Source organism: Thermobia domestica, chromosome 18 (assembly GCF_964235325.1).
Source record: "Thermobia domestica chromosome 18, izTheDome1.hap1.1, whole genome shotgun sequence".
Taxonomy (NCBI): Eukaryota; Metazoa; Arthropoda; class Insecta; order Zygentoma; family Lepismatidae; genus Thermobia; species Thermobia domestica.
In genome coordinates this window covers 76,346,878-76,372,845 of record NC_137471.1, presented here as the reverse complement: position 1 = coordinate 76,372,845, position 25,968 = coordinate 76,346,878, and the positions used below count along the sequence as shown (strand labels likewise).

Below are 25,968 nucleotides of genomic sequence, written 5' to 3'. Positions count from 1 at the left end.
GTCAAGAACACAAGAAAGAAAGAAATGCGCGGGGGGAGGGGGGAAACGATACCGTAGTGGAAAATTCAGACTGCATTAGTTCATTGTTGTCAACAATGAGTCTGTATTCCATTCTTTCTTTCTTTTGCATTCTGTTACATTTGATAACAAATATTGATAACCATTTCATGAACAAAACGAAAAAACTTGGAGAATTGTATATATATGTATTAAGATATACATATACTGTACGTTTAAAAAAATATACGTTGGAAGTACATTCTATTTTTATACACGTTTCTAAGTGTGTTGTTGACTATTGTAAATATTCATTTTTATGTCTGTGTTTGTAGTAATAAAGCAAATCGTTTTTACCCCAACTCAGGAGATCTGAAAGCATTACTATCAGGTGCAATAAACAGTGCACACAGTATACATACAAATATATTTATTTGTCTAGAAAGAACAAAGCGATTTTTACGAAACTTTTAGGGTTTATTAAATATAAATCAAGGTATACTTAGGTATAATTTCTATGTTACTATATGTAAGGGGACAGGAGCTAGGGGAATAAAATATCTGAAAAAGGGAAATTTTTGAGGGAATTTCCCGAAAATCCCTCTGTTACGGGAAAACTGTACGTGATGGAGAGAAACCGAGTGCATATTCGAATTCAGCGCAAAAAGTTCCTTTAAGATCAGTTGATTTTTCTCATGTAACAAACAAAAAGTTTAAATTTGTTAACTAGTGTTATTGTTATTGTCTTCTCTAGCATGCAAGTGAACAGACAAGCACTAGTGATTTCTGCAACAGTACGTAGCTCTCAATCCTGCAAATGTTGGCCATTCCTGATTTACAGTGTACAATGGACCAAAGCCTTGGAAGGAACAGTTTATTTTACTGTCACTTTCTTTGATACACAGGATCTAACAAAAACGTACGGCAAAATTTCAGGGGTGGTTTCCTTATGGGTAGACAAGTAAAAAGTTCATATGACCATATGTTGGGAAATGCATCGTTACGGAGTTACGAAAATTGAGCCGCCTGACGGTGTGAAACAGGCACATTCTGGACGCCCCTCAATGTGACTCACTTTAAACCTTAGCTCCTATTAAGCTAGGTAGATAATTTTGGTATCAAAGTCTTCCTGAAGGATGAAGCTTTCCACTGATATGCATTTTCACGGATGCATGCAGAGCCAAGGGCAAGTTATCCAATGCATCCGGAATGTGGGCTTCCAAGAAGTCTCGATAAATATTTCCCGTCAGCCTCTGCGGGAGTATGTGTGGGCTTAGTAAAGTGACACCGACAATACCGCACCACACAATGAGAGCAAACTGTTGTTGGTGTCTCCTGGGACTGATTGCATGAGGATTATTGTTTGCTCAAACATGTACACTCATGTCCAAAATTATTGTCGTATATCTGTAACTGTCTTCTTGTAAGAATATAATTTGATAATGATTTTGCAGGATACTTTTAATACTGATACTATGTGTATAATCGGGAAATTTATTTTTGTAGTAAATTTCATAGGAAAAGAATTATAAATACGAAAATTATAATGAGTAAAATAAAATGTTGCTAAATAAACAAGAAAATTTTATTTTCCTTTTATTGTTCTTATTTACTGTTCTTTTGACATGAAATTTGCCACATACATGTCTTTGCAGATTATACACATACTAACATTATAAGAAATACCGGGCGAATTCATTATCAAATTATATTCCTAGAACAACACATTTATATAGACATGCGACAATAATTTTGAACATGAGTGTACATTGTGGTAATTGAAGATGCCTTCTCGTGTGAGCTGAGACTCACCTGTAAACACTATTGCAGATGGGAAAATTAGATTAACGGCATACTGCTGGACGTATCGCTGTCAAAAGCGTACTCGCGGCAGATATTCGGTTGCTGACAAAGACTGTACTCGCTTCAGGTGATACGGATTACAGGCTCACTCGACGACATACATGCCATATCTGCATATGGTTTACACGTAGTTCATCCTTCAGGAAGATATTGATACAAAAATTATCTTGCTAGCTTAATTAGGAGCTGAACTCTTGAGGTTTAAATTGAGTCACATTGAGGGGCGTCCAGAATGTCACTAGTTCACATCGTCAGGCGGCTCAATGGCCGTAACTCTGTAACGATGCATTTCCCGACTATGGTCATATGAACTTTTTTTACTTGTTTACCTTTGAAATTTTACCGTACCTTTTCGTTACACCCTACATATACACTTCAGTTGAATTTGGTATAATGATGTCTAAAACAAGCATGTTTTCACCAGCTAAACACATTTTCTGTATTTTGTTTATATTTTGCAGTCCCAAAATAACCAGCAATGTCAGTAAACTGAAATTATAAACAATGCTTTCTATTTTTGTATACTACTAGTATCTTTTATTTATTTAACCATTTTCCTTCAACACTAATTACATGTATCCCCCCCCCCCTTGCTAACGGGGATTAACCTGCGTCTCTCGCATCCATTTAGTCACGGCAACGTTCACCAAGGAATACGAGAGAGTGTAAGGATTCTGAGAGGATAGGAAGTGTTAACATTTTCTTGGATATGGTTGTGTTATAAGCCACTCTAAACAGTCGCTGTTTCACATAGACGAACTTACCTTAAAATTCTCTTGTTACTAATTATTAACACTCTGTACTTCGGTTTTAATTACACTGGTCTACCATGTCTTGTCCCAAACAAAATTTTACATAATTCTATAGTATTTTCACACTGTCAATCCAGCTTTGCTATCCTGGGGAGATATGTGTCTATCAATTTTTATGTGAAAATTATTATTGCTTATTACTATTAACAGGTGGCGTACAGACCTTTGAGGTGTTCATATTTGATTGGTGAAGGTGGAGAGACACAGTCTTGCAAGAATTGTCACGACCTTCTGGCTGATCACTGCACTGTTCAACTTCCTGTTTTTCGCCATGCTGTTGTTCTTTATTAGTAGCTTTGGTTTATATTTGACAATTTAAAATATGCCATCAACCGTCTGGACAGTTTCTACACGTGTTTGGTGAGTTGACTTCTAAATCTCAACGAAAGAACTTCACTAAAGAAGTTCCTAAAATTAGTGACGCAAAAATTAACGAGGAATTTTCTAAGGACCACAAATGAGAGAACTAATAAAGGATGAAAATTTTGAAGAAAGGTTTAATGATTTAGAATATATGCCCATGGGTTTCCTTTTTGAATTCAGTGGCACTTCTTATAGGCGAGATATATGACAACTATGGGGATCTAGTAAAACACTGTAATCTTCTCTCAAGATCCACTTCCTTCGCTCTCAATCATGTGGTTCGGATTCCGCATTAATCAGCAGGTCCCATCTCATATAACCTTGCTACTGAAAGGGACGTTAAACTCAAAATCGACTTAACCTTCACTCCCACGTCGATTTCTTTTGGAAAACCTAAGGGCTGTAAACGACGAACACCGTGAATGATTCCACCAGGATATTTCGATCAAAAAAATATATAAAAAAAAGTAGAACTTAAGCATGTTGATAAATTACTGCTCGAATCTGAAAATAGTCGTTCCTGAGACAAAATACTCAAGAAAATTATCAACTAATGTACTTTTCCGTACATTGAACACCTATGAATTTCTTTAGTGTAAATGCTATGACTAAAATATTGAAACATAAAAAAAATGATTAAAAAAATTGTCGTAATTGTTTAAATCATCGCAAATACGTTTTGTGGCAGAATAAAGTTCCATTATGGTAAACCAGTTTTATTACCATTGTTCATGAAGAAATTATAATTAATAGCAGGAAGGCAGATTTTTAGGTAAGTTAATCTTTACCATTCTGCACTCTCAGTGCGCTCTGAGACGAGTCATTACTTCATTTACGAATAAATTTTAACTACAAAGTGAAAAAAAATTCTTTCTGTACATTTGTTGGTGCTTCAGATGTAAGATGCAAATTATTATAAAGACATCTTTATTTGTTGCATACAGATTAATAATATCTTCAGTCATTTAAATTACTATAATACAACGTCCATTTAAGTATCATCGCGTAATGTATCTGTTTCAGACATAAACTTTAATAAATATCTTCCTATATAATCTTCCTATATATATATATATATATAATATATATATATATAATATATATATATATAATATATATATATATAATCTTGTTTGATTTAAGTAATAAAACACAAGTTTTCATAAAATGCAAATATCATTGTATTTTCAGCATGTACAGACATTAGGATTATTGCACAGTTTCTAATTACTACAACAGATCTTTTCCCTCACTGTCCACTGGCGATAGGTACTCTATGAATTTCTTTGCAATAATAATTGATCAATTAAACTGTAATCAATAATAATAATAATAATAATAATAATAATAATAATCATTGCACATAGCACAATAAAAAGAGTATAGTTCTATCCTTAGAGAATAAGAAATAACTGAAGTACGACTCATTACCATCAGTCTTGTCTCCTGGGAAGATACACGGTTGTTTCGACAACATACCACTTAAGAAAAAAAAATCTTTACTGTTCAAAAGACATATTGTCTTTCCATTATATACGTTCTTCTTCCCAATCAAGTTGCACTTTGTGATTTCCAATTTTCTTTTTTTTTTTATCACAAAAATATTTTTTCTGCTGCGATTTTACCTTTTTTGTTATCATTGTTTATTTTTTCTCGAATATACAGACAAGATAGGGAGTGTACAATTATATAACGTGGTTTCATATATTGTTTCTTTTAAAAAAATCTTTCCTTGAAAGAAAAAAAGGCAAATAGTACTATTTTTAATATTTTATATGTTTCTTTTTGTTTTTTTTTTCGTCCCACAAATTAAGTTACATGTTCACTTTGCACGCACATACAGTTTCCCCTTTTTTTTTTGTCTAAATTCTAGTATAATAAACACATTCACACGCACACACACGCACACACACATATACACTTACACTCACCATATATATATATATATATATATCTATATATATCAATATATTTACGCACACATACTTCTATATTTATGTACAATCAAACATCAATGACTGCCAAGCACAACAAGAACAACAACAAACAAAAACTGTTTTACAATAATAACAATTCTTTTTTATTTTATTTTTTTCGCTCTTTCACTTATAGTAGGATTTCGTTAAAATTATTTGAATATTGAAATCATAAGACAATGAGAAATAAGGAATAAAAGTTTTCTTCCCTACTAGAAAAAAAAATGTTAAGGACTATATTATATATATGTATATATGAGGGCATATTGAAAATAATAATAATAATAACCGAAGCTCAAGGTTGATCACAGTTAAACAGTGGACAGTGAGGGACTTATTTTTTTTAAACCATTACTTGTTATAGGGATTTTTTTTTTTAAATTTAATTTTTCTCTGAAAATCCATTGTTTCAAAACAGATTTGGGGAACAAGGAAAAATTGGTGGGAAGAATGGAAGAAATAATGATTGTTGTAATTTTGTGAGGGACTATGTTCAAATTCGTATCAATGGATTTAAAAAAAAAATGCTATAATGATACATATATATTCTCCGAAAAAGTACATTTTACTGCAAAAGTGAAAGTGGAAGAGCTTTGTCTGTATGTAGTCAGCATCAGATGTTTCAAAAATGGCATTTATGGACTATAGGAAATTACTGTACAGGTGAAAATAAAGCGAAAATGATATATAATGGTAAACATTGTGAGGATTCTTTCAGACCCCAGAAATATGCCAAAGTGGCAACATCGTAAATAAATGTTGGGCTACAGCATTGCTCTAAAAATCCTTTAATAGTTGCATCGATTCTTTCCAAATGGCAGTTAAAGCCTAGACGTCGATGCTAACCCCATCTGTTCGCATCGATACAAGTTATATACATGAATAGAAATGAACACAATAACTTGCTAACAGAGAAGCAAACAAATACATATAGAAACATTGCTCAAGATATGACTTTTCTTGGAGCATGATATAACATCTACCGATGTTAATAAACGGGGTTAGTATCAACCATATACAATATTATAAACCACAGAACATAATGTTTATTATCTTTACGTGCCATCTGGTGAGAGTTAATGTAATCACTAGATTGATTCGGAAAGCAATGATGCTAATGTTTCAAAGTTTATCTACAACGCCAGCATATTGTGAAATTTTTCTTTGGCCCTAGCGCCTAAAGGAGGTCCCGGAGAGTTACTAACATATAGCATTTTTGTTTTATTTTGACCAGTAGCAGTTTTTTATGGTCCATGAGAGCCATTTTTTAGAACATCCTATATATAGGGTGTATGTATATTGTATATTTGTATGTATATAGATTCATTTATATGTTAATATATGTATACATATTTTTGATAAGTTTTCCTTTTGTGAAAAAAAAAGCACGGCCTCTGACAATATATATGTTCAATCTTCCAAGATTTTGTTTTTCTTTCAACTGGTCCACTATCAATCCGTGCTATTTTCTATTCATTTGAGGCTTATCTGGTGAATTCAGAGTTATTACTAAGAGTATACTTTATAACATCAGAAACAGTTTTGCACAATGGACTTATACATAAAAGATAAGAGAGTTTCTGTAAAGAACTAGAAATGCAGAACATTGGCAGCAAAACACTGCAAGAAACAGCATATCAAAAAGGACAGAAGAGGATATACATTCCATGCAGAAGAAACCATAATATTCTTTTCGTTAACTGTATATGGCGAACCAATTTATTTTGTGCAACAACTAGTACTACTTTTAGTTGAATGCATTTCGGCAGACAGTTTCGATGACAAAACACGGTTTCGCAGTAAAATTTAATGGAACATACGGCATGCAGTAAGAACGAAAATGAAATTTACTTTCTTTATTCATGACATTTAACCTAAATATTTTTTTTTCCTTTTTAATTATGAAAACAATTTTGAATTAATATTTTCTGTCGCGAAAACAGTAATATGACTAACGTAATTCTTTTTGAAGTTGAAATGGGTACCCAATACAAAACATTTCACACGGCATAACAAAATATAATCAGCGTACATATTTATATATAAATCTAGCTTTTCTTTAGTATCATCTGTTATTATTATTTATGTGCATGTGTATCTACATGACTGATTCACAATTTAAGTGAAAATTAGGGATGTTATTTTTGACACAAATTGAGAAAAAAATAAATAGAAGTTACAAGGAAATATCGCTATAGGAAATATCGCTATCAAGAAAAAAATAAATAGAAGATTCACTTTAGAGAAGTGTAAAAGTTCGCGCTACAATTTAGAAAATCTGAAAGTTTAAAACAAATGGCTGTACAAAATGCCATAATAAGACAATCCGCAGTATCGAATCAGAAAAAAAATGTTCGAAGGACATTTGCTATTTAAGCGATTCGCGTAAAAGCGAGGAGTGATCTTTATTGTTTCTTCGCACTCGAACACAGTATCTGTGTATTGAATATTTAACAAGAATTGATTCTACGGACATGATGTCCTTTATTTGATATTTAACCATTGTCAGTACACTCACTTGCTTTTAGAAGTTGTTGGTTTTTAACAATGCTATCGGCAAAATTTATGCAAATACCCCACGTTAATGAAAAGTACGAATTACTTGTTAACATTTCAACACCGTAATAATGCTTTCCTGTGAGAAAAAAAAAATACTGCTACGGCGTTGAAACTTATAAGTAATGAATGCTTTTAAATGTAAATCCTGATTGAATGGTATTTTAATGAAGATAAAAGAAAGACGGAGACTTTGTACACAATAACATTGTACCGGCATTTTCATTGCTAAAGGAACTGTTCATCAATTATTCTTCTTTTTTTGTTTGTTTGTTTGTACGGTGTCAGACATCGTTTCCGAAAATGTATCACTTACATTACGAACTTCTTTGTATATATATTTTCAGTATAAATACGTATGTAAATTTGGAGGAAAAAAAATTGCATGATAAATTCAATCTCATATTAAACCAATTTTATCCCTCCACGCATTTAACATATTTCGTATCTACAAGAGAAAGAGAGAGAGAGAGAGAGAGAGAGAGAGAGAGAGAGAGAGAGAGAGAAAGTAAAAAAAAAAGCAAAACCATTTCACAAAGTTATTTTATTTTATATATATATATATATTTATATATATATTTAGAGTACGAAATTCTTGCGGAAGGAAATGGAAAGCACAGGATTTTTTTTTCAAGGGGAGGGGCGTAGAAAGACAGAGACAAAGAGACAGTTAAGGTGGTTAAGCACAAGAATTGGCAGTTTTTACACGCAACCAATATACATTTTTTAACATCACAAGAAAATGGCAGTGGTAATAAATTAGCTACTTTTTTTCTCTTCTTCTTACTGCTCTGTTCCTTGGATTGTTCAGTATTTTTCAACAATTCTATACCACCACGCTGCCTAAATTCACCGTCAATACCCCAATTTCACGTACACACAAAGAAAAAGACCAGATCAAGGACACAGACATTCTAATTACGAAGCAAAAACCAGACAAGATGCATCATAATTCGGACTTTGCTAATGGCCAATTTATTATTATTATTATTATTATTATTATTATTGTTATTAATATTATTATTTTACATATTGACATAATGTAGTAACTTTTCAACTATTTTTATTTTATTATTATTATTATTATTATTATTATTATTTCTTCATAAATAATCTACTTCAACATTTTTTGGATGCACAACGAACAATTCAACATGACGTTTCACTTCCTACATGTATAATTAAACCCTCTTTAAAATATTTTTCAGCCATACATTAAAAAAAAAAAAAAAAAAAAAAAATGTTGAACACAGGGATCTGGCAGTGCAAACATCTGCCTCCATGACACAATACCTTCAATTCTTCTACTTTTTTTTTTTACTACTACTTACTTTGCAACAGTTCTGTGCATATGTTTATTTCGAGATTCCAACCCTCACAAGAAAAAAGTGGACTGAAAGCAAAATTAATTTGCTTTCTATGCAGATTTGCAGCTCATTTTTTAATTTTTTTTAAGCCTTCACAGCACTATTCAAACCTGCTATACTCAGTCTTTTAAGAACGCGAGAGTTGGTAAAAATAAACACATGTCCAGAGCTGTACATGCTGAACATTTTTTTACAGATTTTTTTCTTTCTTAAATACCGACAAGAAAAAAAAATACACTCAGTTCATCTCAGTTCAACCTAGCACAGCATCAGTTGAGTATACTACATCAACAGTGCATGTTTTAAGCTTCTGGCAATCTGATGTTTGAAAGACTACACCTTTGTACTTTTTCCCCAGACCTCGATCGCTTCTTGCTAGTCCATTAATATATTTTCTACTATTTTGAGCTTTAGAAAATAAATATTTGCACTAAGACACTAGCAGACTTTAAAAAAAGTATATATATGTATATATTTCCCTAAATGTTGCATTTAGAGTTTACTTCCATGTGCGAAAGTAATCAACATATTAGAGCAAACTTTGACCAAAAAAAGTGGATGTATCAACCCGTATGTCTAGGATTAGTGTCCTGACTAGGCTTTCGTCTTAATTCAGAAGATTAAAAGAGAATGTTCATTAATAAACGTCAGGACAAATGAAATATAAATTCATAAAATTATATGTACAAATTGTACAAAATAAATTTGATCTAGCTTGTATATATCCTTTCTTTTGAAGAAGTGAACAGTCAGTAGCCTTTTTCTTCATGTTATTATATTTTTAAGTGCGTGCACACATTTTGTATAAATTAACTTTACAATAATTTCTCTTCGTTTAATATATAAATATTGCACAATTTATCCATCCCAAATAGTTTCTAGATGGTATATTTTATTTTTCTTTAAGAAAAAATCAAACGTGTATAATCAATACTAACATGCAACCATTTTTATCACGGTATTGTCTATTTACATTTCTTTTAACGAAGATATTGATGTAACTGAACAAACAAGAGTAAGCTCCTCCTTTTTAATTGACTCATGATTGGAAATAAATTTTCAATAATATCTTCTAGTTTTCGCAACAAAACAATAGAAATAAACAAATGAATACAAGTTTCCAAACAGACAAGTGGCTACAAGAATTAAAATTGAAGTGGCGAAAGATTAACCTAGGTAATTATTCACCATGTATGATTAAGCCCTATTATATAAAGCTGATCATTTGAAGGAATAACTGCGTTTACTTACGACTAGAAAAACTAATACAGAGACATCGAATTTTTATGCACTCTTCCAAAAGAAAGTTCTCTTAGTTGTTTTTTTTGTTTCTTTCTTGTGTTCCGTTACTTTGAACATCACAAATTTATGGGCATAAAACAGAAGAAAAGCACATAAGTTTACGATATACATATAAAGATATAAATAAATTTTCCCAACAAAATACGATAACATTACAACTACTATTAAAAGTTCACCTTACATAAATAAATAATCTTGGCCTTACATTTTCCGCTAAACTCATTTAAAACAAAACAGGAAATAAATGTCATGATGGAATTTATAGTGGGAGCTAGTTTCATCGCTCTTAGTGAATCATCTCATGTAAGCTTACGTAGCATGTATAATTTAGACAGAATGTGCGTTACAATCTGCATTAACTATATGAAATACAGCTATTCCCTTAAACATCGGATTATATGAAATAACGCTTAATCGACAGATATTTTAAAATCACGAATACGGAAAAATTAATATTTCATTTACTAAGTAGTTTTAAGAGCAATTTGAAATTTATATCGTGAAAAACTGTTTACAATAACTGCATTTTCACTTAAAGAGTTAAAAGTTTCTTCATTACTCAATTAATCTACTCGTTGCGTCACACGCGCAACAGACATTAGCTTCTTGAACATTATACATATAAACATGTGAGGTGTGGCCCCACAAGCGTTGTAATATTACACTCCAAACGTGAAACACCGGCTGTTGAACGCTCAAGATTTGACAATAGGCATTGCCTCGTAGAGTTAGTATAAATCAAATTACATTGTTTTTCATCGAAGACAGAGTATACAAAAATGCAACCATGGTTTTTTTCATTGTTTCTTAGTTTTTTCAAACTTAAAACTGTTTCATTAATGTTTAAGAAACTAAAGGCCACTACAATAGTTGTAACCCTTGTAAATCCAATGTCCTCTGAGATTTTTAATAACTGACAGTAAACTACAGCTTTTCCGACGCCTAGCTTCTTAAATGTAATCAGTATACTCAAAATTTCCTAACCAACAAATTTAAACAGTAAGATTATTAGGTCTTCTAATTGAAAACATGACGTGCGATGATGAGAAAAGGTAAAACAATCATATAAAATTCCAATTTTGAAGAATAACAATCTTCACTAAGTTCAAAATAAAATTGAATTAAATTAAAATAATCAAGATTCACGATCTTTCGGTACCTATAACTTAGAAAAACAAAAAGAGTTATACTTTTTTGTTAAAACCAAGTAAGTTAAAGTATACCAATAAAAATTCAACAAAAAAGAAAAACAATGCAGTTGTATATAACACAAAGAATTTATATAAATATATTTTTTATACAAGTAAATTTTTCGTCGTACTTGTATTTCAGCCACTTCTGTAACTTTCATGGAAACTTGTTCATTTTTTTTTTTTTTTTTTTGCACTATACATTACGTAATTTATTAACTATTTCCTATAAAGATATTCAATTTTTTTTTCTTCAGTAGAAGGAAAAAATGATATCACCCTGAGCAGGCAGGATCTCAAGAGAGTTCATAAGCACAACATTACTATAACATACCCAGCACACACACAATTTTTTTTTTGACTGTTAACTTAGTATAATTTTCATGCACTGCTGATGGAAAATACTCTGTATAAGAACTGGGTTCTCTATACCCAACTATACAAGCTGAAGTAATACACGTTTCACTCAACCGTTATTAAAGCACTTTCGTTTTCTTTCCGATTATTGATGTCAATATATCCGTGGCTGGATGTGAAAAAGTAGACTTATACACTTGGACTGAAGAAAAAGAGAGTTATGTATCTGCAACTCAATAAAAAAAATAGCTAAAGTAAATTATATGAAAAAAAAAAGCCTGTACCTAAATGGCACGCAGTGACAACACAGCGTTATGTGTAATTTATAAGTATGCTATGTATGTATATACTGAATGAACTATGGAATATGAACATTACTATTGTACATTTAGTTATATAGAAATTCTCTCCCAGGTGGTTTTTCATACAATAGGCATGTGTACATAGACTGGACAAAAGAAGTCATTACGTTAAAAATGTATATATGTATAGATATATATGTATTTATTCCCTAAACCACAATCTTTACGATGAATGCAATACCTTTCGCACCTGATATAATGAATGTTGCTATTACTGAACTGTCAAAAGCTGTTATAGGTTAAAAGAAATACAATCCAACCACCTGGGATTACTGTTTTTACATGTAAGGTGGTATATTGTTAATTGGTAATATCACGTATGGATTATGAAATTGATTTCACATATCCCAGTGTAAATCGCTCTATTGAAGGTGGCTAGGTGTAAGTTTTGTTCTATTGAAGTTACAACTACATGTAACGTGAGTGATTTAAAAAAAAAAAAAATAGAAAAGACCACGCATGCCACTTTGACGGTGACACTGCTACGAGGCTCACCTTCTACAATGGATTCGAGGCTAGGACTCTTTTTTACACAGTAGCATGAAACTGGTTTATGTTCTCTTTAGGAAATGGCAAAGGGACAACACAGACACGAAATATTCTATGGAAAAATTCATTAAGCAAATATAGGATATATTAGAACAATAAATATATATTTTTTATTTAGAAAAAAAAATAAACTTAATTACCTTTTATACCACCTACAACTGTTAAGTGTGATAATCTGAACTTTTTATATTCTGTTTTGCATTCCTTTTAGATGCATTATTTTTTAAAAGTTATCGTTTAAAGGGCATGAGTAGATGGCTCACAACGAAATATGAACAACAGTATGTAATGCTTCAAAGTCATGTTAGTTTCGCGTCATACGGAAATATTCAATTTAATGAATATTATGCTCATATGGTACTCCTTTATGTGAGAGGTTTTGTTTCTTTATCTAAGTAACTGGGTTAACATGCAACGGTGCTATATGTTATACTAACTAAAGAAGCTAGAATAACCGTTTACTGTTCATATCACGTGACTGGACAATGCTGCAAATCAATTTAATCTTATCTTCCAGATGCCAGCTGGGATTTATTTGAACCGAATAAGTCACAAGAGCATGCCCTGCTGTAAAATTCGACTGAAACTGACAGCGAATTCGAACATGTTGGGAAAACTAATCATTATACATGTATATATTACTTATTTCAGATTTGGCTATGAATACTGTTGTATTCTGAAGGGGGAAAACAACCAACGAAATGTAATTTTGAAAATAATTTTCTAATTACTTGAAAGAAAATTTAAGTCGTTTCAATGTTAATGGAGGGTTGTGTAAGATTGGAATACTGATCTCTCCCTCTAGTATCTTTATATATATATATATATATATATATATATATATATATATATGTGTGTGTGTGTATATATGTATCATATATATATATATATGTATGTATATGTGTATATGTGTCTGTTCATATATGTATGTGTTTGTGTATCTATACTTTGCATTCCCTCACTTAATAATTACTTCTATTTTCTCAGCCAAAAAGTGTTAAGTTCTTCAAAACAAGTATTTTCTGTTTTGAAGAACTCGATCAGTCTTCTCAATCGAGCAATAACATTATGTTTTAATAGTGAACAGAAATGCAAGAGTTTTCAGTTTACAACAGTAAAAACAATGACAAAAACAAATGTAATTTATAACGCTGTGTAAATAAAATATTCACAACTTTTCGCTAGGCACTGACATAATTAGTTCATTCCCAACAAAATTTTGCAACAAAAAAAAGTTTACTCCATTTGTTTCGCAGACAAATAGTAAAACTGGTCTGGTATATGATTACCACACTCCTGACTTTATTTTTGAGGTGCTCTGTTTAACTGAAGGTAGGTTAATTTGAATATTTATAGAGGCACACTGCCGAAAAAAAGCAACTTTGTTCATATATATATATATTATATTATCAGTTGATTTCACTTTATTTTTCTCTCATCCTGCTAAGTTTCCGCACTGCATACTCTCATGCAAACACACATTCAACCACAATAGGACTATTTTCATCAATTGTCCCCTCACAAGAAATCTGTTGATAACATGACTGTTATATTTTAATTGAACACATTGTGTCTGTAATAAAACAATATATATATATTGTTTATATATTATATAATATATAAATATATATACAATATATATATATTTTATTTCATATATATGATCACAAAAGTAATACGCCCCAGTTACGATAGTAACTGGAAAATTGGGCTCCCTCCCTCTTATCTATTATCACACAAACCACTATCTATATACCCTTCTCAAACACTAGCATTTAGAAACTTTTTTTTTCTTATTCCTTGCCAACTGCTTGAAGCCGTTACAAATACCTTCCACAAAAGTGGATAATCATAAATTTCGTTAAAGACGTACGAACTTTCTATAACAGAGAAATGAAAGACTAAGTGTACCATACACGGTCAAACACCTCCACTGTCTAATGTCACTTTATTTCCATTACAACCAACAATGTCAGAATAAGATGTAGGTTTCGGTAGCATTTCACTGTATTCCACTGATGGCGGTTGATGACTTGGATGAGAATGTTCCCGAGTTGTTTGCCAAGACTCCGAATGTTGTTGATGCACTTCAGATGATCCCATACAAGGAACCATAGTTAAGTTCGCTAGACCGCTGGTGGTGTTATCTGAAAATGCAGACAGCTGTCTGCTTTGGGTCAACCTTGATATGGTTACTGTATTCCCCGAAACAGTTGTCGAGGCAAAGTTTTGGACATGGTTATTATTGTTATTGTTACTACCACTATAGTTCACTGGATAAGCTGTATAATTAGGTGGAACAAATGCTGCACTGGCGGAAGATGACGAACCTTCCTGGTCAGGTGATAAGGGCGCGGGAGAAGAAGTGCTTGAAAGAGTCACTCTAGGTACACCTACAACAGAAAGACTCTTAGCAGTACTGCTCGCAGAACTCTTGGAAGTCCCCAAGCAGTGACTGGGAAGGCCAGACTGTCCCTGTTCAAAACTCGGCGGAGGCGGTGGAGGCCCCGGTGACGACGCTTGCGAACATGAGCCCCGGGGATAAGACCGTTGATGGCTTGGTTGACTTTGAGGAGTCTGTAGCATAGGCGGCGTTGAGACGGAGGGCTTGACCTCAGCGGAACTTAAAGATGGTGGAGGTGGAGAGGGGACGGGAATTTGGTGATGGAATTTTCCACTACTAAACGGCGGAAGATTAACAATGCCCTTGGTGCAATTAGCTAGTAACTGTCCTCCTTTCGTGGTAAAGAGTGTTGATTTATTTTGAGATTTTGGGCTGGACTTCCCCACACTTCCACTAGACATTGAAGATGAACACGAGGCTTCCCTGCTGCTCCCTCGATCGAGTGCAGCCGGGTGTCGACCGCTGGCGCTCAGACTATGGCATTGCACGACTAGTGAACTGCTACTCCAGTCACTCCCAACAGAAAGTACTCCTGCTGAATTGGAACGGTACGGCGGCGGTGATTCACCATCAAATACTGTTCTATTGGGAGGTGGACGAATGCACTTTTGGTATATCTCACTTTCCTACAATAAAAAATGAAAGAAAAAAATAAATAGGTCACGAAGAAGATACAATACAAGCAAAGACATGAAAATATTACACGGAAGAGGTGGGTAAGAATAAGCAGCATAATGTGACAGCATTAAATAGGATTATTCGTTAAGTATGATGATAGATACATTCAAGAAAATCTAGACATAAACATAAAATTAACTATCAGTATTGCGAGCGGTGATAATATCTAGCAAGAAATATAAGCAAAAAGCTAGTACTCACCGCAAAAAACCAAAGTATGATTTTAGGAAGCGCTTTCGGAGAACTCTAATCCATCTTCCATTAACATTGGTTCATTTTCGACAAAAAGATTTGTGCTTCGTGTTTTTAAGTCCTTCTGACCATTTTTTACCTATCCACATTTCTTCCCCAGATTTTAAAATCCTCAAACTGCGTCTAGGTTGAAGATGGAATAAAGTTTTCCGAAAGCACTTCCTAAAATCATATTTTTTTTTCTCGGTGAATACCTTTTGCTTTATTTCTTGATAAAATTAACTCTTCTGATATAACCTACGTCATTCGTAACAAAAATTAGTTACTTTAAATGTATCCATTCGATAGCTATAGCTACCAGTATCATACTGTAGAAGACTTGATGCAAATAATAATAGTTTATCCAGAGTGCTAAAAACAGGATGAAATTAGTAATGATGCCGTCTTAATCTCTATCTAAATTTCCTTTATTGATGTTTAGTTTGGATTTCTTGTCCTAATGTTATACGTATCAAACATTTCTTTTAATAGTATAGAAAGGGTCGGTATAGAACACACACATCCTGTACTGAGTGTTTTGTTCGATTCTATCCATCATTACTAATGTCATCAATAAAAGCAAAAAAGCAATTATTAACTTAAAATTATTATATTTTCTTTCGATAAATATAATTTATGCTCAATACACAAACTAGAAATTTTTAAGTATGGATGTTTACATCAAATAAAACAAGTCGGTGGTATGGCCACACTGAATACACATTCATTGAAATATGTCTTTCGGCAAGTGAAAGGACAACGATTCGTACATTTTGTATAGAAGAATTTATTTGCTGAATAAACCTGCTATAAATAAGAAAAAAATTAACAAGCTAGTGGGATGTTTGGTGCACTAAACTTATGAACACAGATTTATAATTGATATATAAATTGATATATATGTAAAGATAATAGTAGCTTTTTCAGTTTTACTTGGGATTGTAATTTACCACCAACTACGAGGCGAGTCCGAAAATAAGTTTCCCCTTTCGTTTTCCCCAAGAAAACGTACAGCAATGGGGGGGGGGGGGGGCAGTTCTGATCTCGCACCCAGTGACTTCCATCTGTTTCCGGCTCTGAAGACTCTTGGCGAAAGGCGCTTTGGAAGCAATGCTGAAGTAACAGAAGCTGTTCGACGCTTCTTCCGTGTGTAGAGCCCTGAATTTTTGCTGGAAGGATTTTTGAAGCTTATAGACCGGTATGACAAATGTCTCAATGTATGTGGTACTTATGTGGAAAAATAAAGGTACGTCTGATCTTTAATGTCACATGCTATTTGTGGTCTTGCATCTCCACCTCTGTCCACAGTCGCCTGGGGAAACTTATTTTCGGACTCCTCTTCGTATTAATATAACTTGTCAATCTTTCTTATAATTCTCACTATGTTGATACAACTGAACATGTGCAGGGCTTACTGTAATAAATGACTTAAATCTGTATTTGTCCCTGAAGATATGTGTCCGAGTAAAGCATTCAAAATGTTACATTATAATAAGTTTTATACACTCCATAAGTGATTTTAAACACAAAACTAACTTGACATATAATTATGCACTACATTTTAGATGTTACTAATCTAATTTGTCAAAAATATTTATTCTTACAAAATTATGCGTGAAAAAAGAAGGAAATCTTCAAGCTCAAGTATTCAGAGGTAGGTATCTTGAAGCCTATCAATTTTATAACATACTTTTTCAAGAAGCCAGGTTCAACACAGTTTAAGAAATGAAAATTTCATTTACTTTTTCTCTTAGAATGGTTCAACAGGAAGGCAGGAGCATACTCATATATTACCACTTTAGCAGAGCAAATAGAAGTTATTGATAAAGATGGAAGCGATCATCCAAACCGCCTCATAGAATATTAACTTCCTAGATACAAGGTAATATGTTTTACAGTTGAGTTATTCATTACATATCCTATTGAAACTATTAGCAATTGTGTATAAGATTAAATGAGTTTACCTACAAATGTCACTCAACAACCCCTCTCAATTCTCGAACCGAAAGTATTCGTGGATAGCTCTAAGTTCAACATGAACCATAACAGCTTTCATTGGCTGCCTATTCACAGAAATTATTACCATCTCTCCAGTACCTGACACACAATGAGTCGAAAACTGAAGTCTATGGTCTTCTAGTATGAGAGACATCGATCAAGTAGTAATTAAAATGGTCTGCTAAGCTAATCTATTATATAAATAAAACTCCGATCTACTTACAGATATTACAAAGACACGAAAAACAGATAACAAAAGAACAGCTCTAATTTTCAGAGGTAGTTTGCACTCATTGCAAAAGAACGTTAAATTTTGTGCCAGACACGATAAACTGATTTTCTCAACTACTGAAATTGTTAATTATAAATGCCTATAGAGCTATAGTATACTGACCATATATGATGCTAGCATCAACTACTCGCTTCACTGGATAGAAATAACAAAAATTAGTAATATGTTCTGTTAGTCAGTCACTTTTTACTATTACCGAAGCGCTCACTAATATATGTGTATTTTTTTTTGTCTTAAAAATTAATTATTATTGTGGGCTGAATTTGGATTTAAATGGCATCAGAAGTGTCACTGTTCATCTCAGTGGCTCCGAAAACTATAGCTTCGGTCAATCTCGAACATTTATATATATATCCTCCCCTCCCCTAAGTTGCACCGTCAAAGTGAATAAATAAAATAAATAATAATAATAATAATAATAATAATAATAATAATAATAATAATAATAATAATAATAATAATAATAATAATAATAATAATAATAATAACCGAGGTCCGACTCTCATATATATTGAAAATTTGATCAAGATCGCCATCGCCTCCGGTGGTTCAAGAGTTATTAAATCACAAATACAGTCACTTTCATTTTTATTTATATAGATTTTCAATGCTCCAAAGTTATGAGGATTTTGTTTCAATAGGACGATGTATAGGGATGTTGTCAAATGTTATCTGCGTATAAAATTATCGTAACCAAAGGACGCCCATCTCCCTAAGGGCTTGGGCGCAAACCTGAAATTTACCATTTTTCTCCACACTTATCTTTCTCTCCCGAAATTTACTATACTCCCTTCCCAAATTTACCATTCCCAAGTCTGATTGTACCATTTTCAATGAAAAATTATGTCCTCCCTTATATTCTTATGAGCCCAAGTTGTGCCCTAAAATCTCGTTTCTGGGCATCACTGATCGATTATAACTTCAAACTATCCGCTTCAATGAAACGGATAAGAAAGAACTTTTTTCTGCTAAGCTACTGCTTATTAATGACAATATTTTCTGTGATTCTGTATAAACGAAATGCCTTGGAAAGCTTCCAGTAAATCTGACTACAATACTCTCCTTAATTCAAACTTGAATAATTCGAACAAAAAGTTGATTCCATATTGAAAACATTGAAAAAAAAAAATATCCGTGGCCAAATCGAAATTTTGAACCTCTGTTTGGATAATTCGAAGTAATGCAGTACAAGAGTTTTTAGTGTTGGACAGATTGCAAACAGAAGCATGTAATCTCAACTGGTTTTCACTCGCTTGATTTTAAATATTCAACAGCGGCTAAGTCAAACTTTTATCGTGTCCTCTTGGACTTCGAATTAAAACGACGCCCGCCCCATTCTATTGATTCTTCAAAGAAATTCTTTGTCCACATGAAATTCTCATGAAGTTTATCTCCTTCTCCCGCACAAAGAATCTAACTTACCAGATTTTGTGATTTTTCTAATGATTTCTTTTTCTCTTATTTTTATTCTAAAAGATTATACTTGTGACAGATCTTTTACAGTAGAATAGTTGTTTTACAAAATAATAAAGTTTTATGCTGCAGTTTTTTTTTATTCGCTTAAATTTGTAGTTAATACTTTAAAAAAACACCCCCCCCCCAAAAAAAAAAATCAGCTGAAGAGCCCTGTTGAGAAAGAACGGAGTCCTGCACAGTTTAGTTCAGATATCCTCATAATCACCATCCACGTATTCATAAAGACTAATTAACTGAAATCTCACCTCCTTCTTCAGTACTGAGGCTAACGTGTTGTATGAAGTGAAAGCTACTTTTCAAAGTACGATCCAAGGTTGAAAATATGACCTTTTTTTTAGGACCTACTTTTTCAAGTGGACTACTATTCAGCTGTAACAGAAAATGAAATGAAATGAAATCTTTGAGTTTTACGTCTCACGGTTATGCCGGTGAGGCTAAAGGAGACGGTGATGATGAGTAATGAATGAAATGGTGGAATGAAGAAAGTGGGAGGAAACGGGAGAACCCCGAGGAAACCCACGCACACGGTGTTTGTCCACCACAAAGTTTACTTGGCAGGGGCTGGGATCGAACCCGGGACCCCAAGCACTAGAGGTGAACGCTCTACCACTGAGCCACCGCGGCCCTCTCAGCTGTAACAGAGTCAAGAACCTCTATCGAGGATCGAATCCGGAACCACAAGCAGAGAAAGCACGTGCGTTGGTTATTTGGGGGCGAAGAGGCATATGCACTCACAAGATATAAGAGTGTGGTAAACAGAGCTGTAATATCATTGTCACAACCTCTACAACACATATTTAGTCACCTTTTTTTCCTTCATATTTCACTTATTTGTAAGAGGTATCTTTTTAAAGTGTTCACTAATAAAAATTTCAAAACTTTATAAAATAAGATAGGACGAAAACTCAAATGAGAATGATTTTTATTATATTTTTGTGAAAGCAATTAATTGCATTATATTTAGAACATAATGTCGTTCAAATGTTCTGCTCTGCTTTGGTGAGTGGAATAGACTCTGATAGTCCCATTCTACACCATTTTAGCACACATATATTACACGGAAAATTTGATGTGTGTATTCAATATGTCCTTTCAGTTCACGAATTGTTCGTGGGCTTATTCTCACGACTTGAGATAAAACCACAGAAAATAATCCAGGGACAGAGATCGCGTAAATCCTTTCAAAACTAAGAAGCATCACATAAAACTACTCAATTTCCCTGACTTCCTATAAGCAACGTGTTTCCGGAACATTCTCAAATCACACTCTCTTCTCCCATTACTTTTCAGTGTGTTGGCACTATGTTCTCAAACCACAAGATACCTCGATATAATCAGTTAAGGATGCAGAGGGTTGATTGCTGTAGTTTACTTATTCAACCGATCTTAAGTACTTTATTTTATAGTTCAGCATAGCATTTATTACCTGCTCACTGTCCCGAATTTGAAGCCGGGTAGCACTGCCATATGGAAATTCTTCTCCATCTGGAAGTGGGATGTTTGGTGGAAGGTCAAGTTCCATGTCAGTCTGTACGGAGTGGAGGCGCACCTGCCGGTCCCGCTGTGCTGCCAGTTCATGGCTCAGCCGGTCCATGGTAGATTGCATCTGCAGCATCTGAAAATGTATTATTATTATTATTATTATAACAAACATTTAAAATATTTCTACACATTTATGCAAACTCAAGAATTACACACTGGAGAATAATCGTTTATGCATTAATCCAGTCCACCAATTTATTTTTATCTTTGCAATCATGGTAAATATAGTGTTACCTCTGCCTACAAGATTAATTCGTTCTAGAAAACTACTCCTAACGTGAAACTCTCGGAACATGAATCGAAATTTTTTATACAGAAGATCCCATTAATTCTTCCCAGGAAGTTACTTACATTATCACATACTGTATCTTGAATCAAAAATGCCCATATAAAGTACTACAGATCACAATTAATTCTTTCCAGAACGTTACTCTTATTATAAACTGTCTTAAGTCGAAATTTCCCATATAAAATAGTAAACTTGTACCTTGGATCAAAATTTTCCATACAAAATAACAGAGATTCTATTAATTCTTTCGAGGGATTTACTCCCATCATGAAACTCTCAGAACTTGCATCGAAATATCCTATATAAAATAATATAGATCCCGATCCTATTATTTATTTTTTCAGAAAGTTACTTGCATTATGATATTCTATCTTTAATCGAAAATTCCTATTTAAAAAAATAATATAGATTCCATTAATTGTTTCCAGAAAGTTACACACATCATGGAAATCTCATACTTTAAACAGAAATTTCTCCTATCAAATATGAGGTCTCTCGTGGCTAAGCGGTTAGCGTACGCGCCTTTGGTGTGGGATACCTGGGTTTAATTTCCGGCGAGAACTTATGTAGTTCGGAACCAACTTTAAGCTGTAGTTCCACCTTTCATATAGCCTCACTCCTGAAAGGAACGCTAAAATCAAAATCAAATTAAATCTCCAAATACACCAAAAATATACTAAATATATACCAATAAATATACCCAAAATATTAATATAAACATCAATCAACTTGGTATTTGAGAAAATTTATTTTCTGGGTAACAATAATAAATACAGTGCAATAAATTTCCTTAAGGACATTGTGTTTAAATATTATTGTACAAGCTTTTCTTTGTAAAGGAATACTTAAGATCGCATTAAAATAAAGAATCTGTTCGGTATTCTAAGTTGATAGTATTGCTATTTAAGTCAGTTTGTAATTGTTTTATTTATTTATATTTACTTAATTTATTCTGGTTGAAGGAAGTCGCATTTAATGGTATTTTAGTCTGATTTAGGGTTGTCGTAATTTAAAATTAGAAAAGCGGGGGATTCTAAACCGTAAGTACTGATGTGAACTTTGCATTACAAATGCTGACCTGGTATCCTTTGGACTTTTTTTTTTTTTTTTTTTTTGTGATTTCTTTCACAAATGACACTTTCAATGTACTTTTAAGCTTTTTTTAAGTTCAACAAATATGAATTTCGAATTCTAAAATAAATATTAAGTAAGTATTACAGTAAGATATCTGTAATTGTAAGGATATCTGTAAGGCAAGTTTTCCAACAAAAAAAAAAAAAAAAAAAAAAGCGATATATAGCAGATATTGTTCATACAGTTTCCTCTCTAAGAAACACAAAATAATTTCTAAATTTTTATCATAAGAAAGGTAAAACATATTTAGGAATCTTGATCCATCTTTTCTAAAATCTCTAATCATTTTGAAAGATTGCTACTTGAAATCGTACTAACATACAAAATTACCACGGTTTCATAATTTATGAAATACAGCATGAACATTTTAAGGTTAGTTTAAAGTGACAAGTTTTGCCGATAGATGTCACTACAGTCTTCGTATATATCTCATGTATTTTTTACCTTTCAGGAAAATTCACGATTTTTCTTACAAATTTCAACCTAGAGATTTCAAATATTTCGAGAAGAAACTTCATAACCTATCGAAGACAACAATCCGTGTCGATTTTTTATTTAGAATTTTCGTCATTGTTTAAATGGCTTGTTTGTTGAAAGGAATATCCGAACCTTTAACAATATAACTTTACACCAACCTTAAAAGAAAAAAGTACAAATAATGAGTCTAATCTAAACAAAATGCTGAGGATACCGTAATTCAATTTGCAATCATTTCTGAATATATAAAGACTAGGTGAACATATAGACTAGGTAAAAACATAGACTTGTTCAGCTGAACTGGACAGAATGGTCATCAAAGAAATACGAACCCATGAGATCATGCATTAGTATTCATGGGTTGAACCAAAATTGGTACGATTATGCCACATTTTTCACTCCCTTTAACTTTCTTTAAAAAATCTCGATTGCATAAAATCTGCAATCCAAAAAAGCGGGTGGGTTTTCCTGATTACTAGAGACCGGATGTTTAGGCACTAAAAACCTGGAAAATAGGCAGGCAAATAGGCACTAAAAATTTAAAAAATAGGCAGTAAAATAGGCACTAAAATGTAACTCGAAATAATGAAGATAAATACTCAATATAATTAAAAAATAGATTCAAGTCATAGATAATGTTCAAAGACTATAGAAACATACTTTTTTCTTAATATCTTCTTTTATATATAAAAACGAAGCTTGTTATGCATTCCATATGTACTGGGAGAACCTGAAAGATGTGCACATACGTCAAGAGGTGATTCATGACATCAAAAGAAGACAAAAAGTCCTTTTGCATGTTGTCGAATTCCACGTCGTGTAGGAGTGACAAGGTGGCGAACTTGGAATCCAAAATCAAATTCTGACAATTGGAACGAGACATAAAGGTGTGCACATACTTCGGGAGGTGATTCGTGACATTCAAGAGGACTTTTTGTCTTCTTTTCATGTCACGAATCACCTCTCGAAGTATGCGCACATCTTTCGGTTTCGTTCCAATTATCAGGATTCGATTTTCGATTCCAAGTTGACACTCTGTCACTTGTACATGACACGGAATTAGACAAAATACATGAGGACTGTTTGTCTTCTTTTGATATAACTAATCACTTCCCGAAGTATATGCACATCTTTGAAGTTCACTCTGTATATATATTGCAACGTACCACGTGCTTGTGTTTGCACTTAATATATATATATATATATATATATATATATATATATATATATATATATATATATGTGTGTGTGTGTATTATTTATGTTATATAAATTACATTTTTCCCAATGAAGGCTTAATTTGAAGAAAATGCATAGAATAGGCAACATTAGGCACTAAAGCAATTATTTAGGCAGTAAAGGTCGAAATAGGCAAAATAGGCAAAATAAAATTAGCTTAAATCGAAACTATAATCCTCCATATAAACTTTAAAACGTTATTTTTGATCATATCTTTAATATTAAAGAATAGGCATTTTGCCTAACATCCGGTCTCTACTGATTACGAAATAATTAAGCGAGGGACGAATATAGGACCTAAAAATCGGGTGGTACCCGCTAAAATCGGGTAATATGGCAACTCAAGTCTGATTCGAAATGGTGAAAAGGTTTCTGAAAAGAATTATGAGTTTCTGAAAATATTCACGTATCAGATATCGATCAGATCAGATGGAGTCATCAAGGCCTAATACAGACAACTACCGAGATTAGTGTTACCAGACGTACTGATTTTCGCAGTACAGTACTGTTTTCTGAACAGCTGTCCTACGTGTTGCGAAGACGCCTAGAAAATCGTGAAATGTCCTTCTTTTTAAAAATGGCCCGCGAAATGTCCTGAGTTACAGTAACTTATTTGCCTACCTACAGTAACTTATTTATAGTAACTTATTTTAATGTTTCATTCTTTATTCACAAAATTTTGAATCACATCTACTATTTTCCTGAATGATGAACCGCTGTGTTTTGCAACACTCCTCAAGAGATTAGGAAAGGATAACAATCAACAAACCATTGTTTTGACTGGAGAGGGTTTGTTAAGATACTGTAAGATAGGAAATATTTCTACTTCAAGTTACGACAGTGATACTAACCAAGTTACATAGAAGTTCCCTCGTGCCAGCCTAAATTTACTCTCATTCCTTAAAATAATCCCACGCTCCGAAAATCAATTTTTAAAAAATATTTAGCCCTATACGAAGTTTCATTGTACGTTCATAAAAATTAACCACTTTTTCACTTATCAAAGCATTTGGAGTTGTGTTTAATTCCTTCAATACTTTTGTTCAATACTTTTCTTTTTAACAAAAATGAACGATTCGATTAAGGTTAAAGTTAAATGAAATAAGGACATGCGTATTGCCGACGCAGTAAACTACCATATACTATATTGTATTTGTGTCCTACTTTTCGCTTGCCAGAATCTGGTCACCCTAATCGAGATTCTCATATTTTGAGGCAGAGAATCTCTCATTATACTCACATGTAATAATAATAATAATAATAATAATAATAATAATAATAATAATAATAATAATAATAATAATAATAATAATAATAATAATAATAATAATAATAATAATAATAAATGTGAGAATAAAATTAGAATGGGAAATAAAATCGATTGCGTTATTTTTACTGCTTGTACTTTTCTTTCTGTTACTCTTAAGTGAACACAATCATTTGTTAATACATGAAATAACATTTTTTATATAAAAAATGGAATTTGCTGCGTTACTTGTAAAATGAAAACTGCG

At 32.7% G+C, this 25,968-nt stretch overlaps 1 protein-coding gene across 5 annotated transcripts in view; it reads right to left on the bottom strand.

The window, feature by feature from the left end:
* Window positions 1-4,192: 4,192 nt before the first annotated feature.
* The window catches only part of LOC145675856 (uncharacterized), a 545,559-nt gene continuing 523,783 nt past the window's right edge, over window positions 4,193-25,968 (bottom strand). For all 5 annotated transcript variants that reach the window (XM_081746626.1, XM_081746622.1, XM_081746624.1 and 2 more), the window contains 2 exons: window positions 21,200-21,388; window positions 4,193-15,724 (listed from right to left, as the gene is read on the bottom strand). In XM_081746626.1, coding sequence (XP_081602752.1) covers window positions 14,615-15,724; window positions 21,200-21,388 — 1,299 coding nt within the window. In that variant the 3' untranslated portion in view covers window positions 4,193-14,614. The remainder of the gene's footprint in view (window positions 15,725-21,199; window positions 21,389-25,968) is intronic.